Source organism: Calcarisporiella thermophila (genome assembly GCF_041956535.1).
Source record: "Calcarisporiella thermophila strain CBS 279.70 unplaced genomic scaffold VTP21scaffold_26, whole genome shotgun sequence".
NCBI lineage: Eukaryota > Fungi > Calcarisporiellomycota > Calcarisporiellomycetes > Calcarisporiellales > Calcarisporiellaceae > Calcarisporiella > Calcarisporiella thermophila.
Window position 1 is genome coordinate 223,892 of NW_027192216.1, and position 26,865 is coordinate 250,756.

Consider the following 26,865-nt stretch of genomic DNA (forward strand, 5'->3'; position numbering starts at 1 on the left):
AGGATGAAGACAGTGTTCTAAATGAAATTCTAAACGGAACGCGCATTTAGAGTTTCTTAGAAAAACTCTAAATATGAGCTTCGATAGCGCAGTTGGCAGCGCGTGAGTCTCATAATCTCAAGGTCGTGAGTTCGATCCTCACTCGGAGCAAATTCTTTTCACGTTTTATTTTTTCTTAGTTTATTGCTATCAAATAATATATATGCCATCTTCTAATATCTGATCATCGTAACAAATAAATTTCATTTTTCACTCTCATATTATTTGAACTAATAAACTATTAGAAACAAGACACTAACCTTAATCTCAACTGCAAGTTTTATCAATTGATTGTTTCCCTTTCACTGAAACCGAGTCTATTCACTTTCTTGATGTATTTGAGTTGAAATACATCGGAAAACTGGCCATGAAATTTGATCCGTTATTTTAGGAAGTTGTGGAATTGATATCATTAACGCGTATTACTTTTATTCACGCTCAACTGAATCACAAAGAATCGTCTCAATTACATTACATACAACCATTGGTGACTTTCGTAAATTATAAATCCGTATATTAAAATTTTAAATCGAGATCTGTCCATTGATTTTCAGCTTCTGGGGTTCCATTGAATTTGGCTGATTAAAGCATAATCCATTGATTAGAGTTCATTGGAAGATGCTGCATAAAGAGTGAACTTACCCTCTTCTTCTTCTTCTTGTGTTGGGGGTTGCTGCTCTAAAGGAACCTCAATATCTACAAATTATGGGTGAGTAGGGCTCAAAACATATGTCCCAAGATTGAGACTAACCATCGTCTGGCAACTCAACTTCACCATCTTCTAATGTCCCAAATACATCCACAAATCGTGATTCCACCAAATGAACATAACTAAATTGGCTGTCCTATTATTCACAAAGAAATGAGCATTAGTGCAATTATTAACTGTGATTAGGCGGCCAATTTACCATGTTGGTGATATAAGTAGTATAAATCAAGCGGCAAATCAATCGTTTGAACTTCAGTTGTTGAAGGAGCTAAGCCACTCTTTGTCCATTGGAAATTTCGATCCAAGCGACAAAGACTACGAATGAGGCAAATCGGGGATAGTGAGAAGGTATGTGAAACAATATTAGGGAGAGACTTAGCAAAGGCTTTCGGTTTTATTGTCGCTTGGCAAGGAGCTGATATATTAGGTGCCGCGTGACTGTGTTTTATTTATGAATAGGGGTTAAAGCAGGAGTAAAAGCTCAGATTAGGTTTTCACCAGTACGACCTCCCGCCAATGACTAGGCAATATTCCGGTGCACTCGTCGAATTCAAATTGCAATTTGACAACTGATCCATAGACTCCGATGAAGTCTGACCATAGTAATAAAGGAAAATATAAATACAAATATGCAATTCAAACCGCTCGTATACAAAAAAAAAACGGTAGTGGTTTAACTGAAACGAAGTAATGACAAGATATTGGTTGGTTGTGTGCTGTGCGTTGGTTCTGGCGGTGCTGCAGGCACATGGGTTTGGAATGCAATGTCCCAATGAGCATAATGAGTTCGAGTATAGTGAAGAGATGCTCACTCTTGAGAGTGAATCCCCTCGTCCTTGGTGGGCATTTTGGAGAGCTTGGCAGCCATTGGGGGCTCAGAGCCAGCTTATTTTTTCTCTCAATAAAAACAAGAGGAAAAATTCAAACAAGGGAAGGGACAATGAATCGCTGGCGAAACCATTACCAAACCTGAAGATAGCGTTTATTGCAGACCAGGGCCTCGGGGGCGATCCACGCAAGGTACTTCGCATGATAAAGGAGTGGGGTGCGAAGGCTGTTATTCACAATGGGGACTTCGATTACAAAGATAATCCAAGGAAATGGATAAGGCAGATAGACAGCGTGCTAGGCCCAGATTTCCCGTACTTTGCAACCATCGGCAACCATGATTTGGTTCGGTGGAAGGGCCGCAATGGATACAAGCATCTCATGGTGGACAGGTTATATCGAACGAAGATGAACAAACATTGTCGCGGAGATTATGGCGTAAACATGGAGTGCAATTTCCATGGACTTGTAAGTAGCGAGTTATCTGATGGGTTTATAAGTGGCACAAAAGTGAAATGCTCCTCTATCTTCTTCAGCATCTGGTCTTTTCAGGCATTGGCACCCGTGGCACCGGCCATGCCAATTTCGCTGAAGACGTTCTCTCCCGCTCGAACAAAATATGGCGCATCTGCAACTGGCACAAAAATCAGCATCTCTTCCAGACGGGTGACAAAAAGGACGAAACGGGCTATGAGATATACGAGGTTTGTCGTCGCTTTGGGGCTATCATTGCCACTGCTCATGAGCATTCATATTCGAGAACCCACCTGATGGCCTCTTTCGAGTCGCAAGTGATTGCCAGCAATGGCACACTGGAAGTCAGGCCTGGTCACACCTTTGCATTTGTCAATGGGCTCGGTGGAGAAGACATTAGACCGTGGGTTGGAGGCCTAGAGAAAAATCCTTGGTGGGCCGTGACGGCAAGCAGCGACAATGGTGTCGGATTCGGGGCACTGCTTTGCGAGTTCTACGTAGATGGTAGAGAAGATAAGGCGCGCTGTGTTTTCCGAGATACCAACGGAAAGACGTGGGACGATTTTGAAGTATACTCCTCACCCAATGAACCAGGTATGCACCCATTCGGCAAATCAAAGTAGCCTCATGAAGGCGTAAGATTAATGACTTTGGCTTATAGCCATCGAGGCTTTTACCAAACAACGATCCCATTATCGCGAATACCCAGTCCGATCACCATCGCATATCCAAACCCCAGATTCACCCTCCCGCGCTGATAGGCTTCGTATTGCTTCTAAGCAGTGCTCTTCATTTTCCATCCGATTCGCCGCCTCCAATCATACCGCACTCTCTTCTTCTGAAGAGGTCGGTCATTCACACCTACAACTTCTCTTACTCCCCACGTCGCTTAATGCTCCGCTCACAGACCCGCGAACCGTGCGAATAGTGCTCCACAACCAGCATCATACGACCCTCAATTTCACAGAAAAGATCTCCGAGTATGAGCCTGGCGAGATCTGGGTCTCTCCAGATGTGAGTTCGCTGCTTGTGCCTGGCGAAGAGGTAGTGGTCTTTGGGAAAGGCTGTATAGAGGGTGAAGGCGAGGGCACCATTGATGCTTACGCGTGGGGTGACCGCGGCTGCTTTGCGCCTACTCTTGTCGTGCAATCCTCAGATATCTGATGTTGAATAGACAATCCTTGTTGATGGATCGGATACTGTTGTGTGGTTTATTTCCTAGCATATTGCAGCATGTATTTTCGGTAACATTAGCATATTTAGTCTAAACAATTATGTATTTATTTCCTATACTCAGAATGTATATTATTTATTTATATGTCCGTACCCCCACTAAGAACTCAGTGTAAAATGAAAAAAAAAGAAAATTATTTAATTGTGTAAGCACCCTAAAAAAACTCTTAAAAAAAAGAGATCAACGCCCATATTATACGATTCACTAAAAATTTCAAGCCCCAGGTAAGTGTCAAGAGCTTAGAAGCATTTGCGATGGACGATGGATGGACCGCTCTCGTCGTACTCTTGTTTCGAGATCCACATCTGTTGGAACGTCGAAAGCGATGCCAAGATACTTCCACCGATCCAGACGGAGTATTTACGCTCAGGAGGCGCTACAATCTTGATCTTCATGGAAGAAGGAGCGAGTTGGCCAATCTCCTTCTGCATGCGGTCCGCAATACCTGGGTACATGGTCGTTCCACCAGAGAGAACAATATTGCCATAGAGATCCTTACGGATGTCGACATCACACTTCATGATCGAGTTGTATGTCGTCTCATGGATACCAACCGATTCAAGACCCAATAGGGATGGCTGGAAGAGTGCCTCAGGGGCGCGGAAACGTTCATTACCAATGGTGATAACTTGTCCGTCGGGCAGCTCGTACGATTTCTCAATCGCGGAGGATTGCGCAGCTGTGCTCATTTCTTGCTCGAAGTCAAGCGCCACATAGCAAAGCTTCTCCTTAATGTCTCTTACAATTTCACGCTCGGCAGTAGTGGTGAAGGAGTGTCCGCGCTCCATCAAAATCTTGCCAAGATAATCTGTGAGATCACGCCCAGCAAGATCGAGACGGAGGATTGCGTGCGGAAGAGCATAGCCTTCGTAAATAGGCACGGTGTGTGTCACACCATCACCAGAGTCCAGTACGATACCGGTAGTACGACCGGAGGCGTAGAGCGAGAGCACAGCCTGAATAGCAACGTAGAACGCGGGAGCATTGAACGTTTCGAACATGATTTGAGTCATTTTTTCGCGGTTTGACTTCGGGTTCAAAGGAGCCTCAGTAAGAAGGACGGGGTGCTCCTCGGGGGCGACACGAAGCTCGTTGTAGAAAGTGTGATGCCAGATCTTCTCCATGTCATCCCAGTTCGTCACAATACCATGCTCAATAGGATAGCGGAGCGTGAGAATACCACGCTTTGACTGGGCTTCGTCTCCAACATAGGAGTCTTTTTGACCCATGCCAACCATAACACCTTGATGGCGAGGGCGGCCTACGATGGAAGGAAAAACCTAAAAAGGATAATATATATTAAAATCATTCGGATTGAAAAATAGTTGAGTTGAACTTACAGCACGTGGAGCATCATCACCAGCAAAACCGGCTTTGCACATCCCAGAGCCGTTATCAATAACAAGCTATTACAAAAAATATCAGAAATAAATTAATATAGACACTTTAATATTTCATCCAAAAGGATAATTGAACAGATGTTAATAATTTCAAGTCATTTATAAGGAAAAGAATGAGTGTGTGATAAAAGATGGAGAAAAATGTCTGTTCTCACTCCAATTTTCCAACGGTCATCCTTCGACCCAATAATAAATGAAAACAAAAATAAAAGGAGTGAACAAACTATATGTACTTACAGCAGCGACTTCGTCCTCCATTGTAGAAAACTTTTTAATTAATGTATAGGAAAAAAAGGCAGAAATTAAAAAAGGATGAGATAAAAAGAAAGGAAAAAAAAAATACGACGCGGTAATCTCGACTTCGAGAAAAAAAAGATGACGTCTACCAATGACGGTAAAGATAAAAATAATATGTCGTGGCAAAATTTCTTTGCTACTACCATAATCAAAATGTCACATATTGTACAGCCTCTGTGCGTCCCATCTACATATAAAGACCAGCAATACAAGGTAATTTTTGGAATATATTGGCGTTTTGACTGGCATGCTCATATTGATTTATTATACAGGGTTCATCACAGCAACTCGCCAAAGATCTTGCTTCAACAACAACGCTCTATGTTGGCAATCTTTCATTTTATACCACCGAGGAGCAGATCTATGAGCTATTTTCTAAAGCCGGAGAGATTAAGCGCATCATCATGGGTCTAGATAAATTTAGTAAAACACCGTGCGGGTTTTGTTTTGTTGAGTAAGTTTAAAATTATTGTCCGTCTATTTTATTTTTGCTGTAATATGGTATAATATAGATATTATCTCCACGAGGATGCATTAAATTGTATGAAGTACGTCAATGGTACCAAGCTTGATGAGCGCATCATCCGCACTGATCTTGATCCTGGATTCAAGGAAGGAAGGCAATTTGGTCGTGGGCGAAGTGGAGGTCAAGTTCGCGACGAGTATCGCCAGGACTTTGATCCTGGCCGTGGCGGATGGGGTAAATTAAGAGCGCTGCAGGAAGCAGAGAGGGATCGTGAGAGGAAATACCGTGAGACCTATGAAGCCATTAAGGATATTCCGCAAGGGGCTTCACCGAATTTCCGCGCCAGAGGAATGGGTAATTTCAAATACCAATCCAACCTCCTCTTCAGTGCATATATTGATATCATCATTTTTCGCGTAAATAGGAAGCAAAAAACGTGAAAGAGATGCCGAAGATGTATCAACAGGAGCGAGCAAGCGGGCAAGAGATCAGGTAATTATTTTCAGCTTTAAAGCCGTCCACTTTTCTCAAGAAAAATTAATTATTATGCTGCACAATATTTTAATAGAATCCACGTTTCCGTGAAGAAAACTCGGATGAGGAATGATTTTGTTGTTTCATATTTTGCTTTTGTGTATAATTTGTTTAGTGAGATTTCGACGGGGCAAATGTTTTTCAGTTCAATTTAAACTCTGATCTCAGAAGATAGCGACGACGTCACAAATTCTCGGAGAATGACGGCAAAATAAAGAGTCACTTACTCCACTTTTATCTTCCAAATTTCACATCACCTCTTCTCCACAATTCACACTGAGAGTAAAGCAACTATCCATGTTGCATTACTCCTCAACCTTCTTCCAGTTTCAGGAAAACAAAATTTTCTTTTGCTAATCTCGCATAATTTTATTTCTGGAAGAAAGAAATATTAGTAAGAAGGTAAAATCCTTCAATTGCAAGCATTAGAACATTCGCATCTGATCCTCTCTCATTCTAATTATCTCATAGAGGATACTAGTAATTGTCGATTATTGATCCAGATTAATTTGCCTTTTGTATTTATTACTCTCCTTTAGTTTTTTTCCTTTCTTTATCATTCCACATATTGAGTGCTCGTCGTTTTTCAGGCATATTATTAATTGCTATTTCTATTTTTTGACTCTATTTTTTACCCTATTTCTAGTCGTTTTAGCATTGTTTTCATTTGATTTTGATGAAAGTACAGAAAGTAGCTTCATTAGTTCAACGTCGTCTCAATCCGCACATCGTCAATTACTATAGCCCATCAGGAGTACGTCGTACTTTCTATACGCGGCAGCATCCTGCTGTCCAGCTCCTCGAAGCACCAGCCCTCCCTTCACGCACTATTACCCCTGCTCTCTCCATCAGCGCTCAACGCTTGGCTCATCTCCACACAATTTCACATGATTCTGCTTGGCTACAACATTCAACAACAGCAGCTAATGATTTCCCACATCCTTTGCATCCATGGTTAGATCCATCAGTGGCACCTCTACCACCTCTATCACTGGCAAATCAGAAGTTAGCAGCGGCTAGTGTCTTTGATTACTTTGATAAGAGCTCTACCAGGTACAACTTTGTGTTTGCGCATGGAGCAGCAGGAATACCCAAGCGGCCCAAAAAGGTTGAAGTTAAAGGTGCCACATTAGAGCCTTTTGCAGGCGGAGGAGAGTTTTTAAGTATTCAGGTTGGAGAGGATGCGTATTTCTGCCGCCATGATTCGCTAGGAGTTGCCGACGGGGTTGGAGGATGGCACGGTGTTAAAAGTAATCAATTTCTCAGACGACCTAGTTGGCCGAGAGCATATTTACTAATATGCCTTTTACACTCTTGTTATTATAGGTGCCAACCCAGCATTTTTTTCGCGCATGCTGATGCATTACGCCTATGTAGAACTTGAAAAGTACGATAATATCGAATGCGACGAGTTCCAACACTATTATGAGGTAGATCCCGTTGAGATTCTACAGGCAAGCTATGAATCGAGTGTAGCAGAGGCCACGCGCCAAGGAATTGTCGGTTCATCGACGGCTTGCATCGCTATCCTGCGCGACGACGAACTGCGAATCGCTAATTTGGGGGATTGTGGCGTGAGCATCATCCGCCAGAACGATTTCGTTTTTCGCACTGAAGAACAGCAGCACTCCTTCAATTTTCCCTATCAATTGGGGACTGGCTCTTCCGACGTACCACGAGACGCTCAAACTTTTACAGTGAAAGTCCAAAAGAATGATATCGTGATATTGGCCAGCGACGGAGTGTACGATAATTTATTTGATGAGGACATATTGGATGAGGTAATCAAGCATGTAAGGAGTCATAGTCCAGGAACACATAGACCCATGCAACTACGTGTAGAGCCTCAGGTATTATGCGACGCGCTGGTAAGGCGTGCACGCAGCGTGAGTGAGGACACTAGGAATTTAAACTCGCCTTTCCAAGAGCGTGCAATGCAACAGGGATTATACCACCAAGGCGGGAAAGCAGACGATATAAGTGTGCTAGTTGCAGTAGTAACGGAAGCCTCTGACTCACCTGATCGACGATGAAATTGTTTTTTTTTTTAATTTATTTTGAAATTCAAAAGATTTATAAATTCATTTTCAGTTGATAATTTTTATCCTCCTTTACCATTTGTCTTTTGTACAGTCTTTTTTTTCTTTTTCAAATGAGTCAGCTTAACATTTTTATTTCTGTGATGATTCTTTTCTAAAGAGAAAAAAATACTATGATGGCTCTCCACTTATACACTTATAATTTTTTATTGTTAATTTGAATAAAAGCTCTAAAATCACGAAAGATTCTCTTTTGTTCTAGACATTCCCAAGAGAGTTTGGAAGTTAGCCCATCCATCTAATTCAAGAAAAAGGAGTTGTATTAAACAAAAACAATACTCAAACATACACACATGCTGGTCAATAAACGTTGGAAATTTGCATACTTTTCTCTTCCATTAATACACAGGCAATAAGGAAATTAGACAGGCATTGTAAAACGATTCCCTTTTAAGACCCTGGATAGAGGCGAGAAGAGAGTTAGCAAATCTCGGCTTCAAAGAAATAAATAGGAAAGAAATTCAAAGGATTCAGGAGATCATAGGTCGGGGGTTAAATCGGTGGGGGAGATGTGTAGATAAGAAAAAGACACTTACTTTTTGTAGTACACATAGAAGAAATCACTATAGAGGGCCGTTTGCACCGATCCAGCTATCCACACAATCCAGTCCACATAGTCTGGCTCAGTTGCATATCGGTACACCCAGTTCAGCAGATACAGTGTACGATACATTCCTAATGCGAACAAATAGTGCGTTGTAATTGTCTCTGCCTCACCAGTCCGCGTTAGCATGAAAAGCTGCGGAAGAATTGCAACAGCCTCGAGATAAATTGAAAAGGCCCACAGCACTTCTAGGAATGTGAATCTGTAGTTCACAACAAGAGCAAGCAGGGCACATGGGACTAGAAGGAACTCTGCACGGAAAGTGTCCAGAGCCGGATCGAAAGTCGCCTTATAACGAAACTTCATAAGATAAAGAATGTACAACGAGCTGCCAATAAAGAAAAGCTTCATGAGAGTGTTGTAGATAGAGATGAAACTTGTGAAAAGATCAAGATAGCGTGTAATGAATACAATGGCATAGAAAAGCTGTGTTTTGAACGAGATTCCTGGAGAAAGGGAGTGAATAAGAGAGAGAGACGCGTTAATTAAGTAGAGAATAGAAGCTAATGAGACATTTTCTGTTTCTCCCATGTTTATATAAGTGGGCAAGGCAACGAGAAAGTCCAGTGGCATTGCATTTTTTTTTTTCCCCGAAGCAAAGATTACATAGAAAAAGCCGAGAAACCTCACCTGCCACGGATCGTGTCTTGTCCATCTTGAGCAGTAGGATAAATATTGACGCCAAGTGCGTCATATCAGCCGCGAGACGAAAGATGTTCATTGCCACAAATTTTCGCTATCTAATTAGTGTTGCCAGCAACCAAAAAGAGACGTGGAGAAATAAAGGTGGTGAGGCGTTCTAATCTTTAATGACCCGGCCAATCCGACACGTACAAGTTTCCCTGCTGCGGCAGACTTTAATAATTAAAATCATTGCTAAAATTACACATTTCTTTGAATGATTTGGGTTACAAGGTTGCAATCCAATATATGAAATAAAAATATGCGAATTGAGTATATATATGTGTGTGTATGCGCGTGGTAAATGAACAGCCATTGTTAATACTGGCTGTGCCTTTTTGAATTTTATCTCGGTGGTAAGTTGTAAGTATGGGGAGGGGGGGGAGGGGGAGGCTGATAAATGAGAGGGTTGTTTGGTAGGCGTGGGACCAGTGGAATGTTATTCATCCTTGCTTGCTGAGCTACTAATTCTGACAACCCACTTTTATGCCTCGAAGATTTTGTCGAAACAGAAGAGATGCTAGTCCTTGTATCTTGTCGTCGATATGTCTGGCTTCCTCGTACAGATGGAGGAGGCGGATACTTCATAGTGGCTGGTTGCCGCCCCTCCGCGAGAATCCGGTTGACATCAGGTAGTGTTGCTTTTCGCTCTTGTTTTTTGTCTTCGTATAGAGATCGAGCATGATCTGCTGCCTGCATCTCTTTAATTACGCGCTTTCGAGTGCGTTTTCGAAGCAGCTCACCAATTCTGAACGAGTGATATAAAATTCAGTTAAAATTACACATAGTTCAGACTTGAAAATTTATCCTGGAGATACCTCTTGTCAATTTTATGACAGCAATACTCCTTAAGATTTCCCTGGATATGACAAAGTAGGAAAGGGTAGATTAGGAGGGCTAAAACAACTTGCACAACAGTCCCTAACCAGACCACTCTGTAGCATTTGGTTAGTGAACAAAAATAGAGAGATTTGTTACTTGACACGATAGCTAAATAATTATTCGGTGTACTTACAAAGTGAAAACCATTAGACTCATTGTTATCGACTGCATCATGGTGTTATATTTCCAAAACTCAAAAGAGAATTTGTTTTCTTCCATAAGTGCATAGAGAGTAAATCCAGCGATAACCTGGCGTGGACCCTCAGCGATGAAGAGCCGTTTCCAACCTAATGTCAGAAGTGAATACTTAGAATTATGCCATGATTATACGAGATTTCTCTGTTTACCTTTTAACATAAAAAACACAAAGAACGCTACCTCGTCGCTCCGGGTCTTAACCTCGTGTATTTTTGAAAAGAAGCAGAAATGAGGGTAGGATCGCAACACATAGAACCGGTAGGCCACTACCGACGTGAAGGCGTACGCAATATCTCGCGAACGGATGATTGCTCTTGCCCGAAAGAAATCATAACCAAGTAACAAGAAAGAGAAAATAATGCACCCAACGAAAATCCATTTAGAGATTTCAAAAGGAATCTTGGGCTCAACCGAGGCGCTGCTCCATTTGTTGTGGATTAAAAGGAAGACGGCTGTTTGCATATCGGCTGCGTATACCAAAACTGACTTGAGAAATAGCTTCACAAACAGCGTACAAGGTAAGAAACGGAAGATAAAGATAGAAATATCGTATGCATTTACCAGGAACACGAATGTGTACTTGAATTTCGTAAAGCACCGAGAGTCATAAAATTCATCAATATCAACGTAATCGAATTTATGTTCTTCAACAACTTCGCGCTTCCAGCGCGCACGGCCACCACACATTATAGCTGGTATAACTAGCCACCAATAAATGGACAATCGTCACCAAGCGATCGAGTAAAAAGGTTAATGCATGTTCCTTCCCCTTTCTCAACATTTCAATGTGTACTTGCTTTTATAATCTTCAGTAGTAAATTAAGCGTCGAAATTGAAGCATGTCAATATGCAATGCTCTCTCTAATACTAAACTTTTGAATTCTTTGTAATAATAAACAGGTGCTTATACAAAGATATCTGTCACTACTCTCATAACAAAGGAATGGCAACGTAAATGCGTGGTTTATGGTTATTAGACAAGCTGCTAGATATATGAGATTTCGCAATAGGTGAGTAGGAGCTATTGTGGAACATGAAGATATCCCGAAAAAGCGGGTTTGATCGAATTTAAATTTCGATTACAGCGGTGGAACCGAAATGGAAATCTTAACTCCTTTACGAGGGCACTATGAAATAAAAGTGCTCTTATTTTGTTCATTATACGTAATCGTTGACTTTGCCTTTGTTACGCGCTTTTAATAGACCTGAGCTTTGAGATGAAGCACAGTAGAGTGAAAAGGCTCTCGTTAATATTACCATTACGAAGCGCCATGTACACTGATTAAAGGAGAACAACAAACTGGTTCTCGTTTTTTAAATGGTATATAAGGGATAAAAGTACTAAAAGTGCTTATTAACAAAGTTACGGAGCGGAGTAAATAGAGAGGAAATGAAAAAAAAAAATAAATATAAAATGAAAAAAACCGAGATAGCATCATAAAACTACTGTAATAATTTCAGTAACTTTTCTCGCATCCTCCCTTTTCGTTCACCTTCAACCTGATAGCCATTATTCCCTCGGCTTGGATCACTCTCTCTACTACCCTGGCTAATGCCTGATTCAAAGCTTCCGGTGCTCCTATGTGGAGTCAATGGAAATGCAGTCGAGGGGGGAGCCGATTCTGGCCTGCGTGCTTCATTTTCGATTCGCCGTACAACACCTCCAACCGGACCTCTAATCCCACTTGTAACCGTGGATGATATCGCTGACTCAGAGGCATTGGATGCTCCACGATTCAGAAAAGGCCGCTGCGGTATACTCAATCGCTGAAACATCGAAGGCTTGTTCTTCTGTTTGGGTGGAACAGGTGGGGCTTGCGATTGAGGAGGCAAAGGCGGGAGAGCAGGCAGATCAGGCATACCAAGATGAAGGCGCTTCATGCATGTAACGAATTCCTCCGGAGTCCACACGTGCGTTGAGCCGATAACAACGTCAATGTTGTGTTGTTGAGAAATCTCATAAGCAGAGCGGATTTCAGAGTAGCTCATTCCACCCGCAATAAAGAGGAAAAGGCGAGGGCCTGAACTGAAAGTATCGACAGAATCAGAGGGAAGAGACTTTTTATGCCAACCAGGATTCGACCTATAGAATTCTTCAAATATAAACCCGATGTTAAGTTAAAAGTGATGAAAATAATATATTTACGCGCGCAACGCGGTGTTAGTCGGGTTTGCCTCTACACTTTGGCTCATTACGGATGGCCCCTGCTCTCTTAGATACGGAAAGAGCTCCTTATCGATTGTTCCATCAAGATGACTCTGAAACAATTTCGGGACGTCTTCATATAATAATAAAATTCATCTGCTAAATCCATATCATTTACCTCTAATACTCGCTTCACCATAGGAATGAAACGTGAGAGTTCATAATCTATGCCTCCTTTTTTCTTTTTCTTTTTTAATTTCAGTTTCTCCCATCCATCTTTTCGCTCCACTTTTGTCAGCGGGTAACCTAAGAGTTTAAGGTTCTCTACGGCTTGGCGGCCCTCTTCCGAAGCTCTCAAATGCTGCATAATTCCAGAAATATCATCAGAAGTTGAGTTGGACCCTATTTTGGAGGTGAGGTAAAGCATAGTGAGGCGAAGTTTATCAGTAGGGCTACATGAATAAATACGGGTAAGAGATTGCAAAATTTCAGACTTAGGTTAGGTATATACTCAATGAATGGGTTATCTAATAACATATATACGTCTAGCGTTATATTTTGTGGTTTTTCTCCGGTTGTCGTTTTCCCCGTTGCTACAGTCTACTAGCCCGATAAACGATGAAATGAAAAATAGCCTAAGGTAAACTAGTTTACCTGCTCAACTGAGGCTAGTTCATTCAATCTTCTTCGTTCGAATACAGCCATGCACTCCTGAGCGATGTTGATATGCGTTGAGAACTTTAGATAAATTATGTTAGTAAAGGTTCAAAGAGACTTGTTAAAATTAGATATTGCTCTACTTTGGCCTTCATATCTTGAAACTGCGGTGCCTCGGCCATCATTCCCTTCAAATCCTCCAAAGTCATTGCCTGACCCCGGGCTTGCACTGCCTTGCTTCCTCCCACGAAAAGAGCAAACCGATCTACAAGATATTGAGTGCAATCGGCTATATGCATATGCCTGATTTGAGTATAGATGTCATCGTTCTCATCAATAATGGCCTCTGTTTTTGCTGATGATCCATCCGAAGATTTATACATGTATCTAAAATTAACCGGTTATTACAGTTGCATTACAAATAGGATCGGAAAGCAAACATACGAATATTTCCGACCATTTTCGATAGGCAATAAATCATTTGCCATCGCCTGGTAGGTAAATTCATGCAATAGTGGAGTGTTAATATCCATGGATCGATCAATGATAATTAGTGTGCTGCGTTCCTGTGAAGAAGACTATAGACTATATATGAGTACAAAGGGAAATAAGAAAACAAAATAAGCGTTGGGATAACCACAGTGTATTGACGAAAATGCGTGTCAAGCTCGCGTTGAAGTTGATCGGCCAGCCAATATGCGTTTGAACGGTTCCCAGCGAGTGTTTGCCGGGCGCGAGGTCGGTAATATCTAATGATCGGGTTATCATGTAGTGTTGCGAAAACCGACATCAACTAAATAGTTCAAATTAGTCAAATTTCATAAATTGTAACCTCCAGCAAACTGATAAGCATACTCGTCTTGCTATCCTAATAATATCAAATTCCAACTTTCTTACTTCTGCGGGAGAATAGAGAGTGAAAAAACTCATCGGCATATCAAGTGAAAAAGCCTTTGACTCAAGAACTAGAATATGAGCAAAAACAAGAGTCGATATTAGTAAGAAAATTGTGGTACTGTGAAATCGCAAAGATTTTCTACCCAAAAAATCACTATTCAATTCCTTCAAGGTTTGCACGTATTTATCAGCTCCCGCTCTCCTTAATCTCGTGTGAAGTTCCCCAAAAAGCTTTTCATCTAGCATTGACGTGAACAAAAGATGAGCCGCTGCATACATTCTCTTTCCGTCCGTAAAATCCTCAACTATCTGTGAAATAGACTGAATTGTAGGAGTAACCAGATAGATAGCTTCGAGGCTATTGTGATGAGAGCGGGGTCGCTCGAGACTCTCAACGGCTAGGAATAGAACAAATGAATCTTCAGAAATTCAACACTAATTTCATAAGAACTAACTTGTGATATTTTCCTCTAAAATATCGTACATGTTACACGCAGCAGACAAAAGTTTTAGCGATCGAGAGTCGGCTACCAAGACCTTGTAGCGACTTGGAGATTTTAATGCACGCACATTTTCCAGGAATCCTTTATTAAAACAAAGTGTGTTAATATACTAAAATGGAAGAAAATTTGAATGTGTAGCTCGCACTTCTCTTAAGGATCTCAGCCAAGGATGTCATTTCTACCAATAATTGGATAGCATTTGACAAAAGTTCAACAGATTTCACTTTATTCTCAGTTAAATGACTGCTTTTTGTGAATTAATTTAAATATAGTTTTCTTTATGCTTCCTCTTCTCAATCGCAGGTTTTTCAGGCATATCCAGAGAATGTCCTCAAACCCTAGTCTATATATCGAAAATGAGGAGCTAGCTTCCATAATCAAAAATAAAGCTCTGGTATCCCAGAAAGATTATATCATTTTTGATGTTCGAGATGATGACTTCGAAGTAAGTCCTTGGAGAGAAATGTAAAGTGAAAATATTAATAGAAAAGAATTTGTATATAAATGTAGGGTGGAAATATCCCGGGCGCATACAATTTGCCATCACGCTTGTTATCAGACAAACTGTTTGACCTAGTTAAAGTACATCAAGATTGTCCTCTAGTTATTTTTCACTGTGCTCTCTCCCAAGTGCGAGGTCCAAAAGCTGCGAGATTGTACAAAGAGTAGCTACATGATTTATTATCTGCTTTCATCATTTATATAAACATGCTATCTATTTAATAGAGCTAGATCGCTGTGCGGAATTAATACATCACAGAGAGTGAGTGTACTTCGCGGGGGATTCGCTGCCTGGCAGGCCAAGTATCGCGATGATCCGCTACTCGTCGAAAACTTTGATATTGACTTTTGGAGTTAATCTAAAATACACACCGTATATTTAAACAACGACTAAATTAATAAACTTTCGATACTTGAGATAGCATACTATGTCATTTATTTATTATTACGATTCAGTATTAACTATATGTTAATGAGGTAAAAACTATTCCAAAAACAGGGCACTGAAATGTACTCAAAATTTTCCGAAAAAAAAGACTTCACACAATATACAGTAAATATCTTTCAGGTATAAAACCACTTTCAAATGATTTGTTGCTCTGTTGATCTAGGAACAACCTCAGCATTTTCTCGGGATCCGACTTATCTTTGTGGCCCGATACCCCATTGCTGTTGCAGGTCGTGGAATACTTGATGCATACTCTTTAACTAACGGGGAAGGCGAACGGTTTATACGAGATATAGACGACCCAGTTAGCTCTTTTTTACTGTATTTTTCAGCCATTTTGGTTGCCCCAGGGTTCTGAACTTGTATCTTGCAGTTACTACTACTCTCTCCACCATCGTTCTTGCGCTTGTTTATATTTTTCAAACGCTCCTCTGAAGGTTTAAGGCACCCTGAATGCTGATAGTACTGGCCCTGACTTGATGTAGGTCGGGGATAAAAGCCCAAGCTGGATACAGGACGCGGAATGGATACTGCTTCGGATTTGGGGTTGTTTTTTGAGATTGGTAGCTCTAGGGCGATAGTATGTGCGCTATTAGCAGCCTTTTGTTCGGTAACTTCCAATTTCTGGATCCAATATGAAACAACAAGAAGCAATAGATTTATCATGCCTAAATTATAATCCAAATACAAAATAAAAAAATGCTTACCTTCGATGTACTATTACTATCCAACCTCGAAACTGGTGATGCAGGTCCTGAACCACATGACATTTGCTCGAATACTGATTTCAGATTTGCAAATTTTCCTGGCGGCAACCCTGTTGAGATTTTAGCAACCTTGGCCACGACAGGCGGTGTATCATAGTTCTTATTGGGTGTGACAATGCGTGCTAGAGAGTGGAAATACCAAATAAATTGCTATACAGTTGTTCGTGGAATATTATATTATAAAAACTTACATTCCGTCGGTGCTATAGAATCTGTGGATATCTCATTATCTCCATGTGGCAATCGCTGCCCACTTTTTGCCATTGCATTTGGCTTATCTTTAGTATTTGTAGTTGGTATGGATGATGGATATGTTTGTACCAATTTGGGCTTTAACACCCTTGGCGGAACTGCTGAACATTTAGGCTCTCCTTCTGCTACGTCTTCTTCTATTGATCCTGTCTCCTTTAATACACCAGTAGGAATATTAACACCGTCGACGCTCATGTCCCCAACGAGATCATCGAATTCGCAGTAGAGAAAATCGGCAGAATCATCTTTTACTATAGACGTAAGCGGATGGTTAAATGCGTAAAAAAAGAATTATATATAAGAAGCGTGTAATAATAGATAGTTGAGTGGGAAAAAAAATTACCTTCATTGAGATTACTAAAGAATGCAAGACTCTCCCTTCTCCATATGGACGGGGATTGAAAACCAGAGGGAAACCGCGGGATATTAGGCAGCTTCTGTTGCGAATTTTGAATTTTGGATCTTTGTAGCAAGTTGTGATCCATTATTTTGGTGGACATATCGGTAGCTATTGTGGGCAGGAACAAGCTACAGGAATATGATTTAAAAGATTTTTACGCGTTTGCGACGCGTATTAAATATGCATTTAATCTCAGCCTGTATGCAACGGCATTTAATTTATGCCCAATAGATTCTATTTACTTTTTTTTGGAATTCAAATAAAAGAAAGCTGTCAGACTTCGCATCCACCCTCGCCAAGTGCTTGGAAAAAAACACCGGCAAGATCATCAATGAATGGACTATCGGTGTAGACCAGAAAGGCCCATTCCGCTTCCCTTTACGGGCAGTGCGATGTCACTCATCAACCAGCTTAAACTGTGTGTCTCTGTTGGAAAACAAAGACGAAGGTTAACAACTGTATACAGATCCTGTAAAGTACAGTCGATAAGAGTCCAAAAGGGGCACGCGCATGGCACTCTTTTATACTTTGAGGAAAGCGGAGGATTAATCTAAGGCAGTATGGGACGCGATTTTTTTTTTAATATATTTGATACCCAGAAACTCCACCGTTTTTGTTTTTCTTATCCTTTCACCGAGTCATCGGAATACAAATTTGTATCAATTACGCGTATTGTAAAACGGCAGCTTAGTGAAATACAGTTGCTTTTTAACTCGAACCAAACAATAATTATAGATTATAATAGTTTTAGGATCAGTGTAGCTATAATATAGCTATGCTGACAAGGTTTGGAATCTCTACATAAATATGAATAATAAATCACTTTGTGGCCAGATCATTTTCCCAGTTTGAACAAGAATATTATACAAACGAGTAAAGATAGACTTATTTCGGGGAATGAAAAGGCAAAGTTAATGCTATTCAATAGACCTAGCTTCAGTCTGCTTTCGAAGAGACTCCTCCGTGTTAAATTTATCTGCCTTGATTTGAGCAGGTGTAGCTCTTGGTATTTCTGATTGGGCTGGTCTTCGGAATCTTGGACCGTTCAAGAACTCTGAGATTGAAGCAGCAGATAGCTTCCTCTCACGAACCTCGGATCCATTGTCATCCATACCACTGTTCTGCCCTTCTAAAGCAGACATTGAAATACGCCGGATACGCTCTTGTTTTAAACATTGTAGGCGCTCCCGTCGCGAAACATCCCGTCGGCCCTCTAAACGACGCTGACGACGAGCCAATGCACCACAATATAGCTCTAGCTCCTCGGGAGTGCTGGCAACAATGTGAGGAACTTCAAGCAGATTATTTACTTGATCAACAGCAACTGATGAAGCACGAAAGATGAGACAAAAAAATCAAATAAATTCGATAAATAATACTTGACGGCTTACCCATGGTAAAGAATGCGTCATTGGTAAACTGTGTTTTCCCAGTATTTAATTCCTCTAGAAAAATCAAAAAATGCAGCTTAGCAAATACGAGTTCACGCACTTATAAATAGCATACCTCTTTCGACGGTCACATAAATTTCTATGCTTGATTTGAAAGAACGTGAAACCATAGATCGAATAATGACCACATCGCCAACATAGGTCGGACGAATAAACTGCAAAGAGTCAATACTGAAATTATCACAATCTAATATTTTAGCATATTATTCTAAATATAAATCGAACCCGAGATCTCACCTTGCGGTAAGTAGCCAACTACGCGCATGCCTTACTGCGCTCACATAGCAGCAATTTTCCATCCATCGCATAATTTGGCCACCAAATGTAATACCTAAGCTATTCGCATGTGGAGGTAAAACCATTTCCACCATTTCGGCAAAGGATTCCTCCATCAACCTCTCTTTCGGAACACCTTGACCAACGCTAAATGGATACTCTACATTGGTCAGGAGCGGACTTCGTGGAGGTTTCGTTGCATTATCATTATCTCCCACGCTTTCATTCAATTCCTCCGCATTCTCAGCAAGTTTAAGAACTTCAACGGATACCCTTGCCTCACTAATATCACTCTTAATAGCAGCTAGAGAATGCTTCCTCATCAAATCCCGTAGCCTTTCCATCGCCTCTCGTTTACCTTGACGTTTATCTTCCTCACTCTGCGCCAATCGGGCTTGCCGCCGCTTCTCGGCCGCATCATACCGCTGTTGCTCTAAATCACTTGCTGGCAATATTTGCGCAACATACACAGGTATCGCTTGATGCTCTTCGGGGTCTGTTTGCTTTACATTTTTGAGCGCGACAAAGGTGAAATATGCATGACAACAATAACGACGTGTCCCATTAATGGGATTTTCGGTTTCAACTCGTACACCCACTTCCATTGATGTACGCCATGCCTTATTAACGGAAGCTTGGACTAAAACTAGTTCACCCACCTTTATAGGATGGAGAAAATGAACTGCATCGGCGGTTCTTGTAACCTAATTTTTTCAATTATAAATAAAAGAATTTAAAACTGCTCGCTGTTATGTAATTTACACAAGCGTAACCACTATGTCGCTTGGCTGAAATCCCTGCACAGATGTCTATCCAGCTCAAAATCACTCCACCATAAGCATACCCACGGGTGTCAGCATGGTTAGGAAGTACAATTTCGGTCATATTTACTCTTCAAACGTAATCAGGTTAACTGCACCAACCTGAATGGTATAAAATAAGTTTACCTAGATTGGTACGATGGTCTTATGATAGGCCTCTGCTCCTCCTCGATATGCAACGTATTTCTACTGGACTTTGAGCCGCCACCCTGAGTGCGATCATTTGTAAGTAATCGCACGTTGCGCAGAAGATTAAAGATGTAATTAAATATATAAATGGCCCAAATACGAAGTTCTTGGATTATATGCAGAGGCATTTTCTCATAAACACGAATGTAATGTTTTCGCGAATTATAAATAAAAATGAAGCATAGAAAAGATATTAAATTTCACAGTTGAGTCACAAGGCGTTTTCAAAACTTCTCCCGGTTTGTTGGCTTCGATTTGGCTTGAGTATGGAAATAAACTCGGAGTCTCCCCAAAAAAGATGAAATTTCAATATTTCGAACACCATTACTATAAAAAACTATTCAGTTATAAAGTATTATCTAGAATCGAGAAAAGACTCTCTAAACCATATCTTTAAACATATTTCCTATAAAGTTCTTTAAACATTTGGATTCATCTTGATTTAATTTATACCAAGTATTTACCAATAAGACATATTTTTTTCAACAAAAGAATTTTATTTTTATAGCACCCTGTAGAGTTGAAAGGGAAGGGTAACTTCTATTTCAAAATCACTTGGAAGTTATCACCCAGCTAGTTTGGAATGATTTATAAGTGTGAATAGGGTAAGATAGCATGTTAAAAGTTGGTTGGAAGTATATTTGATAATTAAAATTCTTTCCTTTCACATATTAATTATTACGCGAAAGAGCAATAGAACTGAAAATAACCTATATTACTATTGTAATATAGGTTATTTTCAGTTCTTCTTTCTGAAGATAGTCAGATAAATTCGCGATCCATCATGATTATTGGAGGCTGTTGACTCTTCTTCTCCAACCTGTGAATTGATTAAATCTAGTAAAGCATAGGTAGTAAAAAGGTCGATTAGAGATATTGGAAGGGTAACTTATTTTCCAATAACTCGGATCATAAGAAAATAAGTATTTTTGGGTCAAGCTTGAGTTTCTATTCGAAAAACTTTTAATAGTGTACAACAGTAAAGAGAACGTTTTTTTCGATTTTTGGACGCGAATTCTTGCGCCCTGTGGTCCATTTAAAATATATTATTCAAGTGAAAAAATTGTGCGTCAGCGCATTCTCTTTTCGTTTTTTACTGTCGCTCACATGGATACCATAACCCATATAACACTCTTATGAATAGCAATCTTTCAGGCCACAACAATATTCTCCCAGACTTGCCAGGTGAAGAATTGAAACAAAATTTAACAGCACATGGTTCCAACTTGAACCGCTAAGACAGCCCCTTCTACGAGGAGAATAATGTAACACAACCAAGCCTCGATCGCCCTCTTGATGCTATGTTTCCCTATATGTAATTATTTTGTTTCACAATCTTAATTAACCTCTTCAATTCGGGTCCAACTTATTCTCCATTTAATCCTCGATCTCAGTTATATTGTTCATGGCCTACTTATCTCTATTGAATAGGCCTATTTTTTTTTATATTCGGTTCCGAATTCACAACGGTTCCAAAACTGCTATATAGCTAGATTTTTCAGCTGATTCAGTGGGGAGTTGGTTGTGAGAGCTTCATTAAAGAGTTCTAGGAGGAAATGGGCCAGTTCATCTTCGAAAGCACTATAGAACTCAGCTGTCAATCCATCAGGGCCAGGCGATTTGTTTCGCGGTGCTTTGCGGATCGCTCTTCTTACTTCCTCCTCAGTGATCGGTCGGTCGAGGAGGGTTCGGTGTTCTGGCAATAGAGTGTTTTCAATGTGGCCTAGGAGTTCTTCTTGATCCGCCGAGGATGTTGGGCTGGCGGAGTATAGTTCTGTGTAGAAGCGGTTTGATAGTATGGCCATTTCACTTGGGTCCTCAGTATTTGCTCCGTCTGGCTTTTTGAGTGCCGTCATAGATTTGAAATAAAAGATTAGGTCTTCTGCTAGCTGGACAATGGGTTAAATTCACCACGGTCCATAACAAAACTATTACGGGCGAAAGGAGGTTTGTGTGGAGGGGTGTCCGGATCTTGATAAAAATAAGGAATTTATCTTTATAATTCAGGGAATTGGTGAGGACAACAAGACAAAATAGATGGGTTTAAATAGGGATGGGAAATCAAGAAAATGACTCGAAATAGATGTTCCCAAGGAAGAACTAAAAGTGCATCTTTCCAAAACAAACGATCACAAAGAAACAACAAAAGATCAACAATGCAACCTTAACTTCGGTCATGTGATGTCTTCGGGTGAACCGGCTTACTGTAAAGACCACCATCTCACCACCCGAGTATTTTTTTTTTTGATCAATCAACGGAGACTTTTATTAGTTTCCGTAGCTTACAAGAGTTTAATGATTACAATGAAATAAGAAAAGGGGGGAATAAAGGGTAAATTAGATGTATATAGTGATCGGGTATTTGGTGAAAGGTATGAAGTAAAGAGGAGGGGAGGAGGGGAGGAGGGAAAGAGCGGATTGGGAGAGAGGAAGGGTTGCTTCGTCACTCCAGTTATAGTCTTGCTCTATCCGAACTTTCTATTACCGCTCCCTGAGTGCACCGCCTTCTTCGGAATAACTCTATCTCTCGTCTTTTACGTGCCTTTATCAGTTCACCTCCGATAGCCTCCTCGATGTCCATTTTGGAACGGAGGATGATTGTCTCGGGTGATGCTCGAGTGCATTCGAAATGGTAGGCGATTCGGTCTCGATGGATTTGTCACCACCCGAGTATTTTTTTGTTCAATTAATGGAAACTTTTATTTAATTTCCATATATTACATGAAGTTAATGTCAATGGACTTAACATGACGAGATATAGATCCTTGATCGATAGACGTTCAATCGATATGCGTGTATCGTAGTTGTCGTGAATAGCCTGTACGTGAAACTAATGTAATCGTTGTACTTATCGTAAGGGCGATCTTTTCAATAATCAAGACTCAGCTTCTGATCAAGTGGACAGCAGTCACAAACTAAGAGTAAGTGCTGGTGGGGGAGGTGGGATTCGAAACCACGCCGTTCTCATCGGCATCCCAGGGATAGTCCACTACACTAACCCTCCCCCTCACCACCCGAGTATCTAAGTGACTGCTTATGTGACTTTTCCGTACCAAAAGCCAATATCCTCGCAACAAAATGACATATAAGAGCTTCGATAGCGCAGTTGGCAGCGCGTGAGTCTCATAATCTCAAGGTCGTGAGTTCGATCCTCACTCGGAGCACTAATCTTTTTTGCATTTCATATTTGCTCTAAAATAATATTCAATATTATTACCGGCATATTATTTTGCTGACCAAGGATCTATATTTGTAGAGTGCCCTTATTAAATTTAATCAGGTAGGTAGAGTTACATCAAAATTATAGAGATTTAACACCCCTGGCCAGCATTTGCTTTTTACAGATTATTAATAGAAGGTAAAATCAAGGGTCGTATGCCTTTGTGTAGGTTATATCCAATTGCCGACAGAGGTAGGAAATAGAAATAGCGGAAAACCCAGACACACGAGTGCATTTATTTATGGTAGATCTACATATAACCTGACAATACTATTAATTACATTCAAGTTAATTAAACTATATTTAATCAACAAAATATAGTTTACATTTCTACATGTAAAATACCCACAATATTGCACTAATTCACAAGTCTATCGGATGAAGGTTTTACACTCCATTACAAAAATCGCTAAAAATTATCTACCTTATACTTTGTAATTTTAAAGATATATGGATTTTAAATGTATATCTTATCGGATTTTGGACATCAGGTATGCCACCGGGTATCAGTTTTCAAATGTTAAATGTGTATATACCTTTTTAACATGCGCTGGCATGGATGTACCAGTTCTCATACTGCTACAATGCTGCAGATTCTAAGTACTTCTTGAAAAACGTGTACCGATTGTGTCTTTGCGGTTTCAAAACGAGAACACTTCGTGAATGGAATATTTACAAATGGTGATAACTCGTTCAAAGAAAATGCGCCAGCATATTGAACGATGTCTTGGGGATATTTTGGCGTAATTGGATGAGTACTCAAATTTTTATACACCCTAGCTATTGATACATGCTCTTGCTAGAATTGAGGCACCAGTATGTTTGATTACAAAGAGTGGTTATGCTAATAGAATCGCCTCGGTCAAGTGGAGTAAGGTAGATGAGTAGTAAAACTTAACTAGCTGTGATAATATAAGAGAATGACTTGATAAGTGAGATGAGAAGTGAAAAACGAAGAAAAAGAAGGAGTAGAGGTAGGGGCTACTGCTTCAATCCAGTTCTATAACCGCTCTATTATCTCCTTCTTTAACCACGCCCAATTTGCACCACCTGCTTCGAAACTGTTCAATTTGTCGCTTTTTTCGGGCTCTTATTATCCGCGCTTTTTTTCCCTCTAAGGACGCGAGAACTTGCGACCTGCGGTTTATTTAATATATAATACAAATGTGAGGGATCTTCCGAACAAAATTATAAGTACTAGAAAACATGAGGATATAATTTAAAGGGTTCCGTGTTTGGAAATGTCGAATTAGGTGTCCTTTGCTTCCTCAAAATCAAAAACTACCTCTTGGCTGTCATCGATCTGGATTAGCGAGCTCTTCCCCCATTTTAGCTTGAAGCTTTCCTCATCTTTTTTCCTGTGTACCTGTATCCATCGTCCTTTGATTGCTATGAGAAGATCTGATAATAAAGTACACATTTTTTTTTTGGTTTTGAGAATCTTTATTAAACAGTATTCTTTTTCGTTAGTAAAGGAAATTGATAGATATCAAGATATCAGAAAACAAGCAATACACGTAAGAAATAGTAGAGAGGGTGCCTAACTTTCCTATTTTTCAAGGAAAAACACTCTTATCCGCGTCAGGTCCTTTTTTGATCATTCAATGGAAATTTTTATTTAATTTCCATATATTACATGAAGTTAATGTCAATGGACTTAACATAACGAGATATAGGTCCTTGATTGATAGACGTGCAATCGGTATGCGTGTAGTCGAAAGGCGTGTACTGTTGTTGTCGTGAATAGCACGTACGTGAAATTGATGTAATCAGTGTATTTTTTCGTAGGATCTTTCCAGTAATAGAGACTCAATATTGATCAAAGTGGACAGCAGTCTCTATTTAATAGTAAGTGCTGGTTGGGGAAGTGGGATTCGAACCCACACCGTTCTCATCGGCATCCCAGGGATAGTCCACTACACTAACCCTCCCCCGTTCACCTCCCGAGTATCTAATTTTTTTTTTTGATCAATGCCGAGTCTTTATTGTATAGGAAGACTCTAAAATACAATTGTTACATATTATAAGCAATGAAGTGAAAGGGAAGCCAAAGTTAAAGCTTTGTGTGATATCGTAGATCGAAATGATATGTTGGTCATATCGACTTTCAGCTCAAATAGGTAAGGGAATGGTGAAACTCAACTAACTGTGGATATCAAAGGATAACATGAGAGGTGGGGTGGGGAGTAAACAAATGGAAGCAGAGGATAGGGAGGGGATAAGGTAGGGGTTACTGCGTTATCCCAGTATCAGTGCCGCTCCGATCGCTCCTTCTCTAACCGCACCCAGCTTGCACCACCTTCTTCGAAACTGTTCGATTTGCCGGTTTTTTCGTGCTCGGATTAGTTCGGCTCCTATCACTTCCTCAATATCTAGTTTGGCCCGGTTGATGATTATTTCGGGTGAGGCTCGGGTGCTTTCGAAATGTAAGGCGATCCGATCTCGGTGGATTTGCCACAACACCGAGTCAAAAGTAAATCGGGCTACGTGTCTCGCTGTTCTCGTGGATTCCGTGAGGTCTCCTAATATGAGGTTGCGAGTAGTCAGCACCGGAGTATTCTGGGGGCCTGTGATGGTGACGATGCACCTCTCCGCCCATTGCCATACTGGTGTGAGTTCAGGACATTCGAAGAAAGTATGCCGAATTGTGTCTCTTGAGGCGTTACATCGGGTGCACTTCGGGTCGTGACCAAGAAATGTCGAGTTAGTGATCACGCGTTCCACAAGAATCCGCCAGCGTAGCGCACGGTGTTTTGGGAGGGTGGGTCGTTTGTGGACGGAAGTCCAGATTTTCTTCCAATCCTCGGGTGTAGATCCAGCCTCTGGCCAGGATTGAGGCACCAATATGTTCGGCTCTAGAGAGCCGTTGCGCCGGAAGTGACGTCCTTGTCGGGTGGAGTATTCTACGACAGAACTGCCGGATATTAGGGTTTTTTTTTTTTTGATCAATCAATGGAAACTTTTTATTTAATTTCCATATATTACATGAAGTTAATGTCAATGGACTTAACATAACGAGATATAGGTCCTTGGTCGATAGGCGTTCAATCGATATGCGTGTATCGTAGTTGTCGTGAATAGCCTGTACGTGAAACCGATGTAATCTTTGTACTTATCGTAGGAGGGATCCTTTCAATAATGAAGACTCAATTTCTGAACAAGTGGACAGCAGTTACAAACTAAGAGTAAGTGCTGGTGGGGGAAGTGGGATTCGAACCCACGCCGTTCTCATCGGCCTACCAGGGATAGTCCACTACACTAACCCTCCCCCTGCCGGATATTAGGGTTGAATTTTTTTTGATCAATCAACGGAGACTTTTATTAGTTTCCGTAGCTTACAAGAGTTTAATGATTACAATGAACTAAGAAAAGGGGGGAATAAAGGGTAAATTAGATGTATATAGTGATCGGGTATTTGGTGAAAGGTATGAAGTAAAGAGGAGGGGAGGAGGGAAAGAGCGGATTGGGAGAGAGGAAGGGTTGCTTCGTCACTCCAGTTATAGTCTTGCTCTATCCGAACTTTCTATTACCGCTCCCTGAGTGCACCGCCTTCTTCGGAATAACTCTATCTCTCGTCTTTTACGTGCCTTTATCAGTTCACCTCCGATAGCCTCCTCGATGTCCATTTTGGCACGGAGGATGATTGTCTCGGGTGATGCTCGAATGCATTCGAAATGGTAGGCGATTCGGTCCCGATGGATTTGCCATGGCACCGAATCGAAGACGATTTGAGCCGCGTGTCTTACTGTCCTCGGGGCTTCTGGTAGGTCGCCAAGTACGAGGTTCCTGGGGCTCAGCACCTGAGTGTTTAGGGGGCCTGAGATGGTGTTGATACACCTTTCCGTCCAATGCCACACTGACGTGAGTTTGGGACATTTGAAGAAGGTGTGGC

General features: G+C 40.8%; 12 protein-coding genes and 3 non-coding genes across 15 annotated transcripts; 6 read left to right on the top strand and 9 right to left on the bottom strand.

Annotated features, from left to right (window-relative positions):
* Positions 1–77: 77 nt before the first annotated feature.
* VTP21DRAFT_t267 lies at positions 78–150 on the top strand. Its single transcript has one exon. It is a non-coding gene; the product is annotated as a tRNA-Met (tRNA).
* Positions 151–555: 405 nt separating this feature from the next.
* Positions 556–950, bottom strand: VTP21DRAFT_6279 (uncharacterized protein; the record flags this gene model as incomplete). The annotated part of the gene is made up of 4 exons (XM_069396891.1): positions 556–617; positions 682–735; positions 791–884; positions 948–950. 4 exons carry the CDS (start codon positions 948–950, stop codon positions 556–558), a joined length of 213 nt encoding a protein of 70 aa, XP_069247164.1.
* A 488-nt stretch (positions 951–1,438) lies between these two features.
* On the top strand, positions 1,439–3,512 carry VTP21DRAFT_6280 (uncharacterized protein; the record flags this gene model as incomplete). The annotated part of the gene is made up of 4 exons (XM_069396893.1): positions 1,439–2,044; positions 2,113–2,644; positions 2,712–3,193; positions 3,435–3,512. The coding sequence occupies 4 exons, from the start codon at positions 1,439–1,441 to the stop codon at positions 3,510–3,512; spliced, it is 1,698 nt and encodes a 565-aa protein (XP_069247165.1).
* An 11-nt stretch (positions 3,513–3,523) lies between these two features.
* VTP21DRAFT_6281 (actin) lies at positions 3,524–4,942 on the bottom strand (the record flags this gene model as incomplete). The annotated part of the gene is made up of 3 exons (XM_069396894.1): positions 3,524–4,564; positions 4,625–4,690; positions 4,922–4,942. The coding sequence occupies 3 exons, from the start codon at positions 4,940–4,942 to the stop codon at positions 3,524–3,526; spliced, it is 1,128 nt and encodes a 375-aa protein (XP_069247166.1).
* Positions 4,943–5,134: 192 nt separating this feature from the next.
* On the top strand, positions 5,135–6,054 carry VTP21DRAFT_6282 (uncharacterized protein; the record flags this gene model as incomplete). The annotated part of the gene is made up of 5 exons (XM_069396895.1): positions 5,135–5,194; positions 5,254–5,435; positions 5,494–5,801; positions 5,872–5,939; positions 6,016–6,054. 5 exons carry the CDS (start codon positions 5,135–5,137, stop codon positions 6,052–6,054), a joined length of 657 nt encoding a protein of 218 aa, XP_069247167.1.
* A 603-nt stretch (positions 6,055–6,657) lies between these two features.
* Positions 6,658–8,014, top strand: VTP21DRAFT_6283 (uncharacterized protein; the record flags this gene model as incomplete). The annotated part of the gene is made up of 2 exons (XM_069396896.1): positions 6,658–7,231; positions 7,308–8,014. The coding sequence occupies 2 exons, from the start codon at positions 6,658–6,660 to the stop codon at positions 8,012–8,014; spliced, it is 1,281 nt and encodes a 426-aa protein (XP_069247168.1).
* Positions 8,015–8,441: 427 nt separating this feature from the next.
* VTP21DRAFT_6284 (uncharacterized protein) lies at positions 8,442–11,132 on the bottom strand (the record flags this gene model as incomplete). Its single annotated transcript, XM_069396897.1, has 7 exons — positions 8,442–8,478; positions 8,617–9,130; positions 9,315–9,420; positions 9,930–10,113; positions 10,184–10,300; positions 10,381–10,534; positions 10,595–11,132. The coding sequence occupies 7 exons, from the start codon at positions 11,130–11,132 to the stop codon at positions 8,442–8,444; spliced, it is 1,650 nt and encodes a 549-aa protein (XP_069247169.1).
* A 756-nt stretch (positions 11,133–11,888) lies between these two features.
* VTP21DRAFT_6285 (uncharacterized protein) lies at positions 11,889–14,824 on the bottom strand (the record flags this gene model as incomplete). Its single annotated transcript, XM_069396898.1, has 12 exons — positions 11,889–12,528; positions 12,592–12,704; positions 12,770–13,043; positions 13,103–13,191; positions 13,246–13,329; positions 13,392–13,635; positions 13,693–13,826; positions 13,889–14,041; positions 14,104–14,213; positions 14,289–14,543; positions 14,601–14,729; positions 14,794–14,824. 12 exons carry the CDS (start codon positions 14,822–14,824, stop codon positions 11,889–11,891), a joined length of 2,256 nt encoding a protein of 751 aa, XP_069247170.1.
* Positions 14,825–14,973: 149 nt separating this feature from the next.
* On the top strand, positions 14,974–15,507 carry VTP21DRAFT_6286 (uncharacterized protein; the record flags this gene model as incomplete). Its single annotated transcript, XM_069396899.1, has 3 exons — positions 14,974–15,093; positions 15,159–15,313; positions 15,375–15,507. 3 exons carry the CDS (start codon positions 14,974–14,976, stop codon positions 15,505–15,507), a joined length of 408 nt encoding a protein of 135 aa, XP_069247171.1.
* A 261-nt stretch (positions 15,508–15,768) lies between these two features.
* Positions 15,769–17,116, bottom strand: VTP21DRAFT_6287 (uncharacterized protein; the record flags this gene model as incomplete). The annotated part of the gene is made up of 4 exons (XM_069396900.1): positions 15,769–16,221; positions 16,305–16,486; positions 16,556–16,867; positions 16,960–17,116. The coding sequence occupies 4 exons, from the start codon at positions 17,114–17,116 to the stop codon at positions 15,769–15,771; spliced, it is 1,104 nt and encodes a 367-aa protein (XP_069247172.1).
* An 817-nt stretch (positions 17,117–17,933) lies between these two features.
* Positions 17,934–19,881, bottom strand: VTP21DRAFT_6288 (uncharacterized protein; the record flags this gene model as incomplete). Its single annotated transcript, XM_069396901.1, has 6 exons — positions 17,934–18,340; positions 18,408–18,461; positions 18,523–18,638; positions 18,705–19,447; positions 19,506–19,635; positions 19,691–19,881. The coding sequence occupies 6 exons, from the start codon at positions 19,879–19,881 to the stop codon at positions 17,934–17,936; spliced, it is 1,641 nt and encodes a 546-aa protein (XP_069247173.1).
* A 1,353-nt stretch (positions 19,882–21,234) lies between these two features.
* On the bottom strand, positions 21,235–21,609 carry VTP21DRAFT_6289 (uncharacterized protein; the record flags this gene model as incomplete). Its single annotated transcript, XM_069396902.1, has 1 exon — positions 21,235–21,609. One exon carries the CDS (start codon positions 21,607–21,609, stop codon positions 21,235–21,237), a length of 375 nt encoding a protein of 124 aa, XP_069247174.1.
* Positions 21,610–22,844: 1,235 nt separating this feature from the next.
* VTP21DRAFT_t268 lies at positions 22,845–22,917 on the top strand. The gene has a single exon. It is a non-coding gene; the product is annotated as a tRNA-Met (tRNA).
* Positions 22,918–25,211: 2,294 nt separating this feature from the next.
* Positions 25,212–26,849, bottom strand: VTP21DRAFT_6290 (uncharacterized protein; the record flags this gene model as incomplete). The annotated part of the gene is made up of 2 exons (XM_069396904.1): positions 25,212–25,887; positions 26,575–26,849. 2 exons carry the CDS (start codon positions 26,847–26,849, stop codon positions 25,212–25,214), a joined length of 951 nt encoding a protein of 316 aa, XP_069247175.1.
* Positions 26,170–26,242, bottom strand: VTP21DRAFT_t274. The gene has a single exon. It is a non-coding gene; the product is annotated as a tRNA-Ser (tRNA).
* Positions 26,850–26,865: the final 16 nt, after the last annotated feature.